Source organism: Phodopus roborovskii, unplaced genomic scaffold (genome assembly GCF_943737965.1).
Source record: "Phodopus roborovskii unplaced genomic scaffold, PHOROB, whole genome shotgun sequence".
In the NCBI taxonomy this organism is placed as follows: Eukaryota; Metazoa; Chordata; class Mammalia; order Rodentia; family Cricetidae; genus Phodopus; species Phodopus roborovskii.
The window spans coordinates 3,225,090-3,239,951 of NW_026125052.1; the positions used below are offsets into that span (position 1 = coordinate 3,225,090).

A 14,862-nucleotide genomic window follows, 5' to 3' on the forward strand; every position below is an offset into this window, starting at 1 on the left:
AATAAACTTCCATCTGTTAAAGTCAGATACAAACAGCTAAGACTAACATGAACATAAAAAAGTGTTTTTTGCCACTGTCCTTTGATTTATACATCACTACTTTTTTTTTTTTTTTAAAAATTAATTAAGAGATTCCTATGCCAGGTGAACCTCTCTCTCCGGGTCCAGCATAACAAGATACCTTGGCGGTGGCTCTTTGAGACAATAAATTACAGCTTAGGTTGTAAGTATATCTTGTAAGTATATTTGGCAGGACTGCCACTCACTGGGTAGAGGTGAAAAAGAAGAAAGCCCATACCATTAAGAAAACAGACACAGCTTCAGAATGATCAAAGATGTCTTTATAAAGTTTTTCACGACTTCATTCTAAATATACAGAATAAAAAATGGTGTGCTCATTTGTGAGACACCAACCAGATTTTCTTTATACTGTCTCAAAATTTAAAGATCAATTTCCCCAGAGGGTGTGCAATGCATCATAAAATGGCCTTTTTGAGGGTGGGAAAGGAAGGCATATTAAATTGTTCCATGATAGACATGCAAGACTGCTATCCAATATATAGTAACTTATATACATTTGATGACTTAGAAAAAACAATCATTTGTGACAAGCCTAAGAAGCCTGCCATATTTAACATACTTTAGAACATTTTGTGTGGCAGGGGTTCTCCAATTGTACCACGTGGGCCCTTTGAAAGTAGCAGAAGGCCAATCTTTGTTGAGTCTGCAGCAGGGTATCATATCCACCCTAACAAAATACATGTGGATTGAACGGAGGGTGAAGACCTTACCTTAACACATAAAGGAAAAGTATGCCAGTGTAAAATATGGACTAAACTGCTTCAGGAAGAATGTTTTAAAAATCAATACAGGATGGAAAAGGGAATCTTCCTTCCTTGTTAGAGCCCTCCCATTGTGAAGCAGGACCCCTCCATGCTAACTTCTGCAGATAAAAAGCTTTCTCTGCTTATTTAGTTTTCTCCTCTGAGTTCAAGCGCTGCTGGATTCGTTTGGCATAACTTTGTGCCATGGAGTTAATGATAGACAGGATAAAGTAACACACCATTACAACGACCAGCTTCTCAAACATCCAGGACAACCAGTTTTCTCCCTGCAGAAAAGAAGGCAGAACAATTCAAGAAAAAGGCTTTCCTCTGTTCAACAATGCATCAAAGGAAATGATGAGACCTGAGGCTTGCCTAGACAACCCAAACAATTAAGAAGCCTGTCTCTAGGTACCCTGAAATTTACACTTAGCTACCGGAGTTCACAATGCTTGTGAACAAGCAAAGTTGATGCTAGCTTAAATAGTTTAGGGAGGGATGGAGGTGGGCTGCTCTCTTATACTAGGAATAGTGGTCTACCCTCTACAGCTGCCTTGCAGATCTTTGTTTCAGTGTTGGAGCTGCTTTTAGGACATAAATGTGAGCTATGTTTGGACAACTGATGGCAGCAAAGGGTTACATGAAGAGTCCAAAGCCAATGAAAAACAACTGCTTTCCTCCAGGCTTCTTGGTTCAGGCTGCTGCTCACTCATCCCTGCTGGTTTTTTACTCTGCCTCATAACTCCTGACAGAATGCATTGCCAGGCTGTTTATTCAAGTTCAGCTGTGGTGGGAGCCTTGCTTTATTTAAAAAAGACAAAAAGAAGGAAGCAAACAGCGACTTTCCCACAGCAGAAATGAAAAAGCATATTCATGTCCCCGTTACCTAACTTTTAACCTAGTCTGGAAGTGTCTGTAATAACTCATTCAAGATCAAGACAACACTGCACACAGCAGAAACACTGTCTTCCATTCCCCCATCCTTGTTTCTGAAAACACCCGACAGACACAAGACCCATTTCCCAGTAAAGAATACACAGCCTCAACTTCTGCCAAGAGACTGGTAAACAACCCCACACAGTCCATCCAGAAATCGGGAGAGAAGCGAATGTCACTGGAGGCTGAAGCTGGAGGGAGGGTCCTCACCTGTGGGGAGCCCACTTTGCTGTGGTGGTGGAGCTTCTGCCGTTGGGCCTCCAGGTACTCCTGAAAAGGCTTCTGTAGAGACGGACCTATGCCGGGGACAGCACTGGAAGGAGGTACCAAAGCAAAGACAGACACATTTGGGAAGAAAAGCAAGAGAAATGTTAATCTACTTACCCCTCAGACTTAAAAAAAAAAAAAAAAAAGGCAGGGACTGTATAAAAAGAACAAAACACAAAATCAGAGCTGAGCAACCCTGTGAAACTTGTTTAGTGGATAAAAATTCCTCCTCCAAGCAACTGGAAGAAACTGGAAATGTGAGCCCAGTGCCACGGCTATCACAGGAGAGTGAGGCCAGCGCAGCAGACACTGCACACTGGTGTGGCACAAAGAATAAAATGAATGACTTCTGAGAAGTCCCACATTTATCACCACTAGTTCCTGTAAGAACTGGTTTAAACCGATTAATAAGGAAATGACTTATGCTTGTGTCATCTCTAGTTAAAAAAGAAACTGCCCTCCCTCTCTCTGACTGTCCCATCTTCTCAGGGGGGGCTATGTGTGGGGGTGGGAGGTGCTTTCTCAATCTAAGTCCTTATTAGGACAATCCCTGCGTCATCCTTATCCAAAAAGAATGCATTAGCACATTCGGGAGGCACCTCCCCCTCCCCAGAAGTCAGTGATTAACAAAGGAACAAAGAAGGAACTCCGGACCTTGAATCATTTCATGGCTTATGATGGATGTTTGCACAGAAACTCCTGAACATTACTAAACAGCCTGTTCCAAGGTGTCTGGATAGCACTCTCTGATAAGGCTCTGGACCAAGCAAGCTCTCCAGTTTGTGGAGCCAAGGTTGTAAAACCGGTCTGGCAAGTGAAGCTACCGGGCTCCCAGGTTTCTTTTTCCTTTTGATAGCTAACAGGCTTTTAAAAATGGTACTGTGGGGCAGCTCTGTAAAATAAACATCCTTATTTCCTGTACCCTTTCTTTTCCCACCTGTCTTATTTGCTAACAGGCAAACAAGCCTATACTTTTCCTAGGGCCAGAGAACCTATGGAAGGTGCATGTGTGCAGTGCCCAGAGCTACTGCAAAGTGTGCTGACTCCAGTGAACAATTAAGTTGCTGCTTACAAAAGCAGAAGAATAAGACTAGTCTTTTGCTATTACATTTGCCAGACAGTAACAACTGCCAAACTGCTGCCCAGTTTCCTCTTCTTTCATCCTTTACTTATCAATCACTCAACATTTAAAGGAGTCCTTGCTTTGTGTCCATGCTATAGAAAAGAGAAAAACAAAACAAACACCTTGAAACAAAGTGCACCTCTTCATAGGTGAGTTCACTCAGCCTTACCACCAGCACTCAAACTGCCAAGGGCCGCAATTATTAACAAAGTGGAAGACAGGATTTTAAATCTCTTCTTGCAGGCAGTGAGAAACAGCAGCCATTCCAGAATCCCCTCATAACAGTTTGAAGAAGCCAACAGTTGCTACCACTCTAAGGTCAGCTGACTGCAGATTTTATAAGGAGTTGTTTTGGTACTAATGGTAAAATAAGTTTATGGAGGTGCTCGGTATAGTATGCTCTGGAGAGCTGTGGTAGTGGTGTGGAGGGATTTGTCCTGCAAATTCCCACTGAAGATGAGGAAAGAGGTGAGGACAGATGATAAGAGTTTTTTATTTTTGTCTGCACTCATGAGGCAGAGGCAGAGGCAGAGGCAGGTGGTTCTCTGAGTCTGAGGCCAACCTGGACTAAAGAGCTAGTTCCAGGACGGCCCAGGCTGTTACACAGAGAAACCCTGTCTCAAAAAGCCAAAATCAAAAAAGTTAAAAAGTTTTATATAAAAATATTTTAGATATAATAACTAAACTACTATGAGCAAATAAGTGATCTGAATAAAATCTAAATCATAACACATTTGAAATGTAGGTAGAGTTTTAAAGCCAACTATTTAATGTAGCCTATTAACAGCTTCCTCTCTTTGGAGACAGCATCTTCAGTACTTCAGGCTGGCTTTGAACTGAGTAGGTATTCTAAGTCCCTGCCTCCACCTTCCGGGTGCAGGAACTACTCGTGTATGTTACTTTATCTTTTTTTGAGACAGGGTCTTACTAAGTGTCCCACGCTGACATCAAATTCACTACCCTCCTACCTTTCTACCTTCTGAGTGATGGGATTACAGACATGTACCACCATGTCTGACACAGAGCATTCTTTAAAACCTTTACTTATCCATTGTGTGTATGTGTGCATATTATATGTAGGTCAGAGGATAATGGTTGTTTAGACTTATTTATTTATTGTAAATGAGTGTTTTACCTGCATGCATGTGTGTGAGGTGCTCAAGAAATGCCGAAGAGGTTGTAGGATCCCCTGGGACTGGGGATGCAGACGATTCTGAGTCACCATACAGGTGTTGGGGACTGAACCCTCTGCATGTCCAACAGGGCTCCTAAGCACTGAACAATCTCACCAGCCTTTCCCCCTTCCTTTGTTAAAAAAGGCTGCACCAAGAGCTCCAGATGGCCTGAAGCTCACAGAACCCTTGCCTGTTGCTTTCTGAGTGCTAGGATAAACAGGCTTGCACCCCCATGTGCACCTCGCTGTTCTTTCCTCCTCCCGTGTGGGTCTTATCAGTCTAAACTTAGGTTGTTAGGCATCTCACAGGACCCCACAAAGTGTTCCTGCAATAGAGTTTTTGAAAGGGAAAAAAAAAAAAAAAAAGAACTACTGCAACAAGTGCTTTTAGCCACGGACCCCCAACCCCCCTTTCCTTCAGGCAGGGACTCAAGCAGCTCAGGCTGGGCTAGAACTTGTTATATGACCTAGAATGCCAAGAACTCATGACCCTCCTGCCTCTGCCTCCAGAGTGCTGGGATTATAGGCCTGCACCACCACACCCAGCTCATTCAGGGCTAGGGTTGAATCCATAGCTTCATGTTGTTAGAAAAAACAACCCACCAACTGGGCTATATCCTCAGTCACAGCTGCCACTCTTAACACACATTTCAGACAAACTATAACAGCTCATAAATTCATTCCTCAGGTTATGTGTGAGCAGGTGACCAGAAGCAAGAGTCTGTCCTGACACACTAGGAACAGTGTTCTTGCAGGAATGCACGCCTGCATGAGTGTGTCTGGGCTCATGTAAGAGCTCAGTGTCCATTTACAGCTGTCATGCTGAGAGCCCTCTTACACACACAGCTTACGACTCTTGTGAAGTCCTACACCTGCTATTAGGTACTGAATAAATCCAAAGAACTAGTTTTGTGATACAGAGGAGAACAAATAGTACTTAACTATCTTGTAGTACCACTTATTAGATTAAAATGTGCTTAAATTAGCTTCATAAATAGCTATTTGTTCTCATAAGAAATCATTAAAAGAAGGAAGGTGATGTCATTTACTTTTTTTTTTTTTTTTTTTTTTTTTTTTTTAACAATAGGGAGGAAAAATTCTGTGGATGACTTGGGAGGCAGAGACAGAGGGATCTATGAGTTGGAGGCCAGCCTGGTCTACAAAATGAGTTCCAGGGCAGAGAAACCCTAAACCCTGTCCTGAAAATAAATACCCACCCCAAACAAATAATTTTTTTTTTTTTTTTGGTGGGTGGTGGGTAGTACTTCATATTTTGGGTAGTGGGTAGTACTTCATATTTTGTTTCTTGATACTGACTTTTAGAAGGGGGGGGAGAGGAAAAAACAAAACTAAGCAACAAAAAATAATCATAAACTCTTAAAAGAAAATCCCTAAGAAACTCTAAAGCTCAGAACTCAAACTTGATTTAATGTGTTTGACTGTGTCCCATGATTTTGTACCTAAGTATATGTTAGTACAGACAGAAGACAAACTTCTTGGCAAACAGTTAATTATCGTTTTAAAGAAAAGAAAGAAAAACAAAACAAGAAAGAAAAAAACAAAGACCAAGCTGTATGTGGTGGCTCGCACCTATAATTGCAGTACCTAAGACGAGGACAGAAGACATGCTGAGAGTTTGAGGTCGCAATGGGGCGCAGCACGGACAACAGTGTAAGACCCTATCTCAAAACAAAACAGACAAACAAAAAGCAACCAACTAAGTCAACAAATACCCTCAAAATAACATCTGAGGGAAATAAGAGCCCTGACCAGTTTGTAATCAATCAATCAATCAATCTCTCTCATCTCTCTCTCCTCTTTCTCCCTCCCTCCCTCCGCCAGTCCTGGAACTAGCTCTGTAGACCAGAACTCACAGAGATCCACCTGCCTCTGTCTCCTTAGTGCTGGGACTAAAATCATGTGCTACCAATGCCCTCCCGTTAAACTCTCTTATTTTTAAAATAGCTTTGGAACACATTTAACTCTGTAGAAATTATGTACCTAACAGGAATGTGTGTTCTAAACTCTCCTCATAAAGGCTGGTGTTATTTTCTGTTCTCAGATATGCTGGGAGTGGGCCTGAGGAAGCCCCAGAGTTGGTGGAGATTAGTCCACAAGGCACATATTTCCCTTTGTTCCTTTATCTGTTCCAAGTACACTAGAATCCATCAGTTATTATTATTATTCCTACTTCTCACAGGAATTTTTTCAAACTGTGTCGTCTCACATCTAATTAACTTTCAGGTACTTCTCCCTCATGGAGATAAGAACCAAACTAGATTTTGCTATGCAATATTGAACTTTTCCTTATACTCACCATGATTCTGTTTGGACTTCCCTGGCCAGATGTGTTTTTGCTAATGGATTGTTACAACACTGGGGCACTGTACTTACCAGAAACATTAGCTGAAAAAAATACACTGTTTTGCTAAAAATGGGAAAACTGAGGCAGGAGTATAGCAAGTTCTAAATCAGGCTGGCATATACAGTGAAACCTTCTCTAAAAGACAATTAAGGCCAAAAAGATACTCAGTGGGTAAGGTACTTCTCCACAAGCCTAACAACCCATGAAAGAAAACTGACTTCTAGAAATTGTCTTACACACACACACACACACACACACACACACACACACCCCAAATTCAAACAACAAAGCTGGGCATGGTGGCATATACCTTTAATCTCAGCCTACTCTGCATAGTATGCTCCAGGTCAGCTAGAGCTACAGAGACCCCTGTCTGTCTCAACTCAGTGCCCACCAAGAAAACAAAAAACCAAACCAACACAAATGTACTGTTTTGTTTATTAATCAGTAGAAACTCCTCTGACTACTGCAGGGGCATGAACAAACTATAATTTAAATTTAACCCAAGCTTTGCTTTGCTGATTTCTTAACCACTTCCCCCAGGAACATGTACACTGACATGGGTCTGACATAAGGGAATTATGGATATAAAGGTGTTTTTATTTTTTTATTTTTTTAAATTTTTTGAGACAGGGTTTCTCTGTGTAGCTTTGTAGAGCAGGCTGGCCTCGAACTAACAGAGATATGCCTGCCTCTGCCTCCCGAGTGCACCACCACCTGGCTGTGTTTTCATCTTTTAACTCTCTGTGCAGCACTCTGAGGCTACATAATTTAGCATCCTCTGTTGATTACGAGACAGTAAGCATCCTGATATGAACATGGAGCCACTGGAAAATCCAAATGGGTCTCAGGAACAGAACTTGGGCTGTCACGATTGGCAGCAGGTGCTCTTACACTCTGAGCCATCTTGTTGGCACTGTTTTATTTGTTTGAGACATGGTTTCATGGAGCCCAGGCTGGCCTGGAACTTACTACACAGCTAAGAATGAGCTTGAACTTCTGATCCTCCTGCTTATACTTCACAAGTGCTAGGAGTAAAAGAACGTGCCACATCTGCCTTCTAAAATCCATCTGAAGGCTTAGATAGCAGATTAATTAAATGCCCAGGAGGATAGTAAGCCATTTCTACAAAATCAATCCCCCTGCTTCTCTCCTCTACAGAGTCTTGGCTGTCCTGCAAGAACTCACAGAGATATACATGTCTGGCCCTGCCTTCAGAGTGCTGGGAGTACAGACTTGCACCATTAAGTCCAACATTATCATCATTCTAATGGATAGCTATGGAGTCTTTTAGAAATCTGGGCAGCCTAACCTGTGCTTAATAAAATCTGTGATTGGAGAGAAAACTTTTGTCTTAAGAATTTTCTGGATTCAATTAGTAAATTTCATTAGTAAATGAAATTTATCCTCTGGCTTCAGAGAATTCTTTCTTGCATTTTTTGTTTGTTTTTGAGACAAGGTCTCAAAATGCAGTCCAGGTGGGCCTTGAACTCACATTGTCCTGCCTGGGCCTCTCAAATGCTGGGGTTATGGGCATGCACTGGACTTTTCTAGAGAATTCTATCATTTAAGATACAGTTGGGATGCAGTCCAGAAGCATAGGAATAGAACCCCAAGTAGAGAGCAATTGCCCTTTTCTTTTGAGGGGTGACGGGTGGTAGGCAGGGTCTCTGTATGGAGGACCCAGTCTGCAGAGTGCGGGGATCACAAACACACACTAACATTCTTATTTAGAATCTTCTCTTGAGAGTCAACTGGACATTTAAAGGAACAGTGGGATGTACTTTGGATATAAAATAGAAGCCCTGTCCCAGTCTACTTCCATCATATGCAGGTCTATCTTCTATACAAAGAGGAGATAAGTCTCTTTCTTGGTAAGAGACTTGCAAATAGTTCTGTTTTTAGAAATATGTACACTCTAGGCAAGTGCTGTAGTAGGGTTAACCCCCCCCCCCAGTGAGTGATCTAAACAGGCTTAACGGTTAGTATTTTAATGAGTTGTCATTTCCTGTCTGATAAAGTTTCTCACAGTATTTAACCACCAGTTTCCCTGGGGACCAACCAATACTAGAGCTCTATTCATAGTGACTCAGAAACTACCTCAGACTCCTGGCCTGATTCAATAATGACAGATTACCCGACACCCTCCTCAGAAGATGGACCCCTTAGAAAGGGTGGGGGAATTTATCAAGAAGCTTTTTGAAGAAGCCAAAGGCCATCTCCTAGGCCTACATTAATATTTACAGCTGTCCCGTCCTTAGGGATTAAAGGGAAAATCAGAAGACCTAATTGTTACCTAATAGCGCAGGAGTAAGAGAGTGGACGGGCACTGACTGCAAACTGGCACTGTTTATTTTTTGAGACATGGTTTCTCTGTGTAGCCTTGGCTGTCTGGGAACTCTAAGACCAGGCTGATCTTGCACTCACAGAGATCTGCCTCCTAAATGCTGGGATTAAAGGTGTGTGACACTACTGCCCAGAGAAAAATCAGCATTTTTAACCTAGTAAAAATAAGATCTAGTAATTCTGGGTACCTGGAATGAGAGTATTATTATTGTTAACCTTTAATTGAACACAGAATATATCTATGAAGTTGATATTATAAGGGGACATTGGTGACTTGTATATTTTATTTCCTTTTGGAACTGAACTGTGGTTTTTTTATAGACTAGGGTTTTGGAAGAGTACTCCAACATAAAATAAACACGGAGTGAGAATTACATACTACAGGGAAAAATCTAGGGCTTCTTATATGGGCTTGTTAGGACTCATAGTCTCTGGCACCTTCTAAAATTCACTGTGATTCAACCTCAGGGCTTGGGATTAAAACAACTTAAATTTCATTTGCATTTGTGCCCCTTTGAAATAATTAAAATTCCTTGTATTCAATTTAGCTCACTGTGTAGCCCTGTGGTGGTACCACTGCTTTCTTTCAGGCTTGGTGGAAGTTTCTGGCTTCACCCAGAAACTTTAGGCATGTGGTCGATACCGCCTCAGTGAGTTTCTAGCTGAGTTTATAACTGCCCTTGCTTTTGAACATTTGGGATTGTTTCCTGTGGAGTCCAAATGTCACTGAGACCTCCGTATACTTAGTTGCTCCTCTCTGAGATGTGTTCCCACTGAAGAACACTTTTGCTCAGAATGCAGAGCAGGGCATGGAGGACAAAAGCAGACTTCTGTTGATGAATGAAGTAGGAGCTTAGGGATTGGGCTGCTGAAATGGGGTAAAGACAACCCTCTGGCTCTATTCAAACAGCTGAATGAGACTGGCCCTCCACTGCAAACTTCCAATTTTCAAGAAGGAGGACAGAACACTCCTCCAGGGCTGCCCCAGCACACCTGGGAAATACACCTTCATCCCAGTTTTCAAAGAACAGAGGCTAATCAATGCATCAGGTCCTGTTTATTGGAGACAATAATATTCTGTAGCGGCTGACCTGGAAATCATGGTAATCCTCCTGCGTCAGCTTCCTAAATGCTGAGATTACAGGGGTGAACTACCAGGCAAGAATCCTGATCTATTTCCATTGATATTTTCCCTTTATGTTGCTCTGGCTGTCCTGGAACTTGTTATGGAGATCACACTGGCCTCAAACTCACAGAGATCTATCTGCCTCTGCCTCTAGACTGTTGGGATTAAAGCACCATGCCTAGCTAGCTTTTATACTTTTACTGTTTCTTTTTTTCCCCAGATGCTTTTAATTTCTTCCACTCTCCCTCAGGTGTACATCACCATCCTCAGTTGTAATTTCTATTTTCTTTTTCCTTAAAGTGTGAGTGTGTTTTGTTTTTTAAAATGTATGTGTGTGTGTGTGTGTGTGTGTGTGTGCCTAAGAGGGCCAGAAAAGGGCACTGGATCCCATGAAGGTAGTTACAGGCAGCTGTGCCTTGTCCAGCATGGGTGCTGGGAGCAGAACCTGGGTTCACTGGAAAAGCAGCAAGTGCTCTTAATCGCTGAGCCATCTCTCTAGCCCTGTAATTTGAATTTTCTCTTTAGTTTTCTTTCTTTCTTTCTTTATTGTTAGTATTTCCCTCATCAAAAACCACATAGTAGTTACTCCTGCTAATGAAAGAATATCTTTATGTATCTAAGAAATATTTATAGGGTAATTGAAATGTGTCAGGAATGCCTTTAGATTGCCTTTTCCTTATCTCTGTAAACTCTACATCATCTAACATAACTGGATTTTAGCTTTACTATTCCACTGAAGTGTTTCTCATTAATAGTCTAACTATGCTGCACCCCGCATTTATGACAGAAATGCTGAAGGGTTTCTATAACCCACCGTAGACAAGAGAAAGGTTGCTCTCGTCACCTGCATAGGGAGGCCACTTTAAAAGCAGTGTATAGAACTGGGTCCCCCAAGCTGGGCCTAAGTTCACAGACATGGATGCCCACGGTTCAGACTTTATAACCTTTTAAGAAAAATTATTTTACAATTATCAATGTCAAAGAGAATCAGAGACATGAACTAATTTCTATTTTATATTGAAAAGATAGCCGGGCAAGGTGGCCCTTGCTTTTAATCCTAGGCAGAATTTAAATTCCAGGCCAGACCAGGCCACACAGTGAGGCCCTTTCTCAACAACAAGACATTAAACTACAACAACAAACCCAAACACAAACAACAAAAAGATAGGGTTGAGTTTTCCTCCCATGGTCTAGACTGACATAGCTTATTCTAACTACTTTCCTTGGGGGGGGGGGGTGGCAAGAAACAACATTCCTATTTCAGCACTTAATTACTAACTGGTTCAAGTGATCTCTCTTGCCACAGGCAAGCCTGACTCTGAGGTCAAACACCAAGTTAACTCAAAAATAGGAGACAGCAGAGAGGAGCATGGAACATTCTGTATCTGGTAAAAAGTCCCTGTTCCAGCCAACCCCATCCCCCAGTCCTCGAGTTCAATGACTGAGTTATGGAAACTTCTCTCGTGTGGTAAAACTGGGGACTTTGTCTTCCAATAAGACTCTGGCAAGCTGACAGCAAGCCAATGTTCTGCATATGGCTTGTTGCGAGTCACAGGCTTAATGTTATTTTCTGGGAATTCTTAGCCTCTACTTGGTGAGAATTCTGGAACATGTCATTTTCTAATTACAATTTTTAACATTTGGTTCTGCACTTTAAGAAATAGGTTCAGGTCTCACAATGGAGAAAGTCTACAATTAAATAAAAATCAGTTTTATGTCATCATAACATTAATCAGGCCACAAGAAATATAATAATGCCTTTCAAGCTCTCAAGTTTCCTGGTGCTTTGACTCTTTGCTCTGACTTACTTCAAAGAGTGTGAAACAACATACAAGGACATCTTTATTTTTATTTTTTTATGATAATTTTTTATTTAAACTTGAAACAAGCTTGTTTTACATGCCAATCCCAAGTTTCCTCACTCTCCCCTTCTCCCCTGTTCCCCTCCCCACCCCCATCCCATTCCATCCCCTTTCTGCTCCCCACAAGGACATCTTTAAAAACAATAGAATCGTGTCTCTAGCTACTTGATAAACAAATCTTAAATTAGAAAGGTGTTATCTATATCCTAATCTCTAAGAATATGTAAGTGATCCAGTACATCTGGTTATTTACCTGTATGATTTAGAAGTAGATAATAAGGGCTCTTCCCCTTAAGCCTAGTGATCCCTGCAACTACTTTCTAGAATTATCCTAGAAATAAATCTGTTAATTACAATGGGAAAATAGACACTATTTAAATTAGGGTATCATACTTAGCTAGGCTACTCCATACTTATATTAATATTAAGAATAGCAGTCCAGCTAGGCGGTGGTAGTGCATGCCTTTAATTCCAGTACTTGGGAGAGAGAGGCAGGTGGATCTCTGAGTTGGAAGTTAGCCCGGTCTACAGAGAAACCCTGTCTCAAAAAAAAAAAAAAAAAAAGAGTGTGTACCACTAAACCAAGAATGAAGGCATGGGTTCATGCTCAGATTTGTCTGGTATTAGCTATATAGCTGAGAATGATCTTGAACATTTCTTTCTCTCCTCTCCTTCCTCCCCCCCTTCTCTCTCTCTCTCAGCTCTCAACTATGCATCATGGCTGGCCTGGAATTCACAATGTACCAGGTTGGCCTTGAGCTCATAGAGATCCACCCATGACTGTTTCCTGATCACTGGGATTAAAGTAGTACTGAAAGGATGAAGAAATACAGCCTAACTCTCCAATGACCCCAGGAAGCTAAAAGTTTAAACCTTAAATTCCAGACCCTGCCCTCAGCCAGTAAACTAGGCAAAAGGTCACATTCTTTGCTATTTAGGACAGGACCTGTGAGTAGGTGAGCTTTGTCACCCCACCAAGGAACCCGTGGGGATGCAAACCTCCCAGGCTATAGGAAACAGATTGGTCTATAAAGCCTGGGCTTGGATGGTTTAAATTGATTGGTCTGCACCACGTGGGCTCTGGATGCTATGAGGTGATTGGTTTAAAATGTGCGGGCTTTGTTGTAATCCTATAAAAGCTATCTTACTTCTGCCCTCATGGTCCTTAGTCCTCTGCCCTTGCATGGCTTATGACTGTGGACCCCATTGCACTTGGAATATAAAAGACCTCATGCTTTTACATCAAGACAGCTTCTCGTGAGTGATTTGGGAGGGCCGCCTTTTCTGAGTGGGAGCGTGAAGGTCCACGCTCTGCGGGTTTTTCAGTACATCACTACTCCAGGCTGAAATTACTTTATTATAGTCAGCCCTATTTTTTATTATGTGTGTATGTCTTTGTGAGTAAATTCCACATGTGTTTGGGCATCAGTGGAGGTAGAAGAGAGTGTCAGACTCCCTGGAGCTGGAGCTATAGGTGGTTGTAAGCCATTCAGGCAGTATGCTAGAAACCCAACTTGGAGCAGCCAATGTTCTTAACCATTGAGCCTCCTCTCTAGCTCCCTGCTATTCTTTTGTTGTTTTTTTGAGACAAGGTTTCTCTATGTAACAGTCCTGGCTGTTCTGGAACTAGCTCTATAGACCAGGCTGGCCTCAAACTCACAGAGATCTACCTGCCTCTGCCTTCTGAGCGCTTGGACTAAAGGTGTGCGCCACCAATGCCCGGCTTTGAACACTTATTTAGAAATTTTTTCTATTCCAGCCAGGCATGGCAGTACAGGCTTTTAATCCTAGCAGAGGCAGAGGCAGAGGCAGGCTGAGTTTGAGGATGCCTAGGGCTATGTAGGGACCCTGCCCCAAAGACAAAACAAAAACAATTTCCTATTCCAAAATTTAGGAAAACAAATCTTATCATGATTGATTAGAGATTATGATTATAATTTTATTATTGACAAAATACTAAAAAGCTATCTTAGCATTTGATAATGAAGCCAAATCTAATTAACTTACATTATTTAAAGATATTTAAAATGTTTACTTGACCACTGGGCCATCAAGCCTCCCCCATACTTATATGATATAATAGCTTATCCAGAAGCTGAGATAATTCTTGCAGCTAGTTCTGGGAAAAAGACAAAGATATCAGGGAATACTATCATGTCTGAAAATAATTGTGACTACCTATCTGATTCAATAAAAATATGAAGCTAGTAACTCTTGAGTGTATTAGAATGAAAATCATTGATTTTTAAAAAGACAGTTTCTTGTAGCCAGTCTGGCCTCAATCTCTCTGTAACCAAAGATGATCTTGATTTCCACCCCTGCTGCCTGTACCTGCTTGGTGCTGGGATATAAGGCATGTGATACCACACCTGTTTCATGTGGTATTGGAGACTAAATCCAGGGCTTTGTGCAAACACTTAAACTACATTCCCAGACTTTCTATCTTTTAGAGAAAAAGAATCTTTTATTGTTGTTTGTTTTATTTTTATTAATATTATTGTTATTTTGTTATTTTTTTTTTTCAGGACAGGTTTTCTCTGTGTAGTCTTGGCTGCCCTGGAACTCACTCTGTAGCCCAGGCTGGCCTTGAACTCAAATATATGACCTGCCCTGCCTCTTGAGTGCTGGGATTTAAGGCGTGCACCACCACTGCCCAATTTATGTATAATTTTGGTGATGTGTATGTCTATGTGTCTGCATGTTATATGCACTAGTGAAGTTGCCCTTGGAGGCCGGAGAACTGGGATCGCTTGGAGCTGGAGGTGCAGGTGGCTGTGAGATACCAATGTGGGTGCTGAAACCAAACTTGGGTTCTCTAGAAGAGCTCTAGGCAGAGACA

At 41.7% G+C, this 14,862-nt stretch overlaps 1 protein-coding gene across 1 annotated transcript in view; it reads right to left on the reverse strand.

Annotated features, from left to right (window-relative positions):
* Positions 1–319: 319 nt before the first annotated feature.
* The window catches only part of Vmp1 (vacuole membrane protein 1), an 88,629-nt gene continuing 74,086 nt past the window's right edge, over positions 320–14,862 (reverse strand). The window contains exons 11-12 of the mRNA XM_051187289.1: positions 1,971–2,073; positions 320–1,111 (exon numbers count right to left, since the gene is read on the reverse strand). Coding sequence (XP_051043246.1) covers positions 968–1,111; positions 1,971–2,073 — 247 coding nt within the window. The 3' untranslated portion in view covers positions 320–967. The remainder of the gene's footprint in view (positions 1,112–1,970; positions 2,074–14,862) is intronic.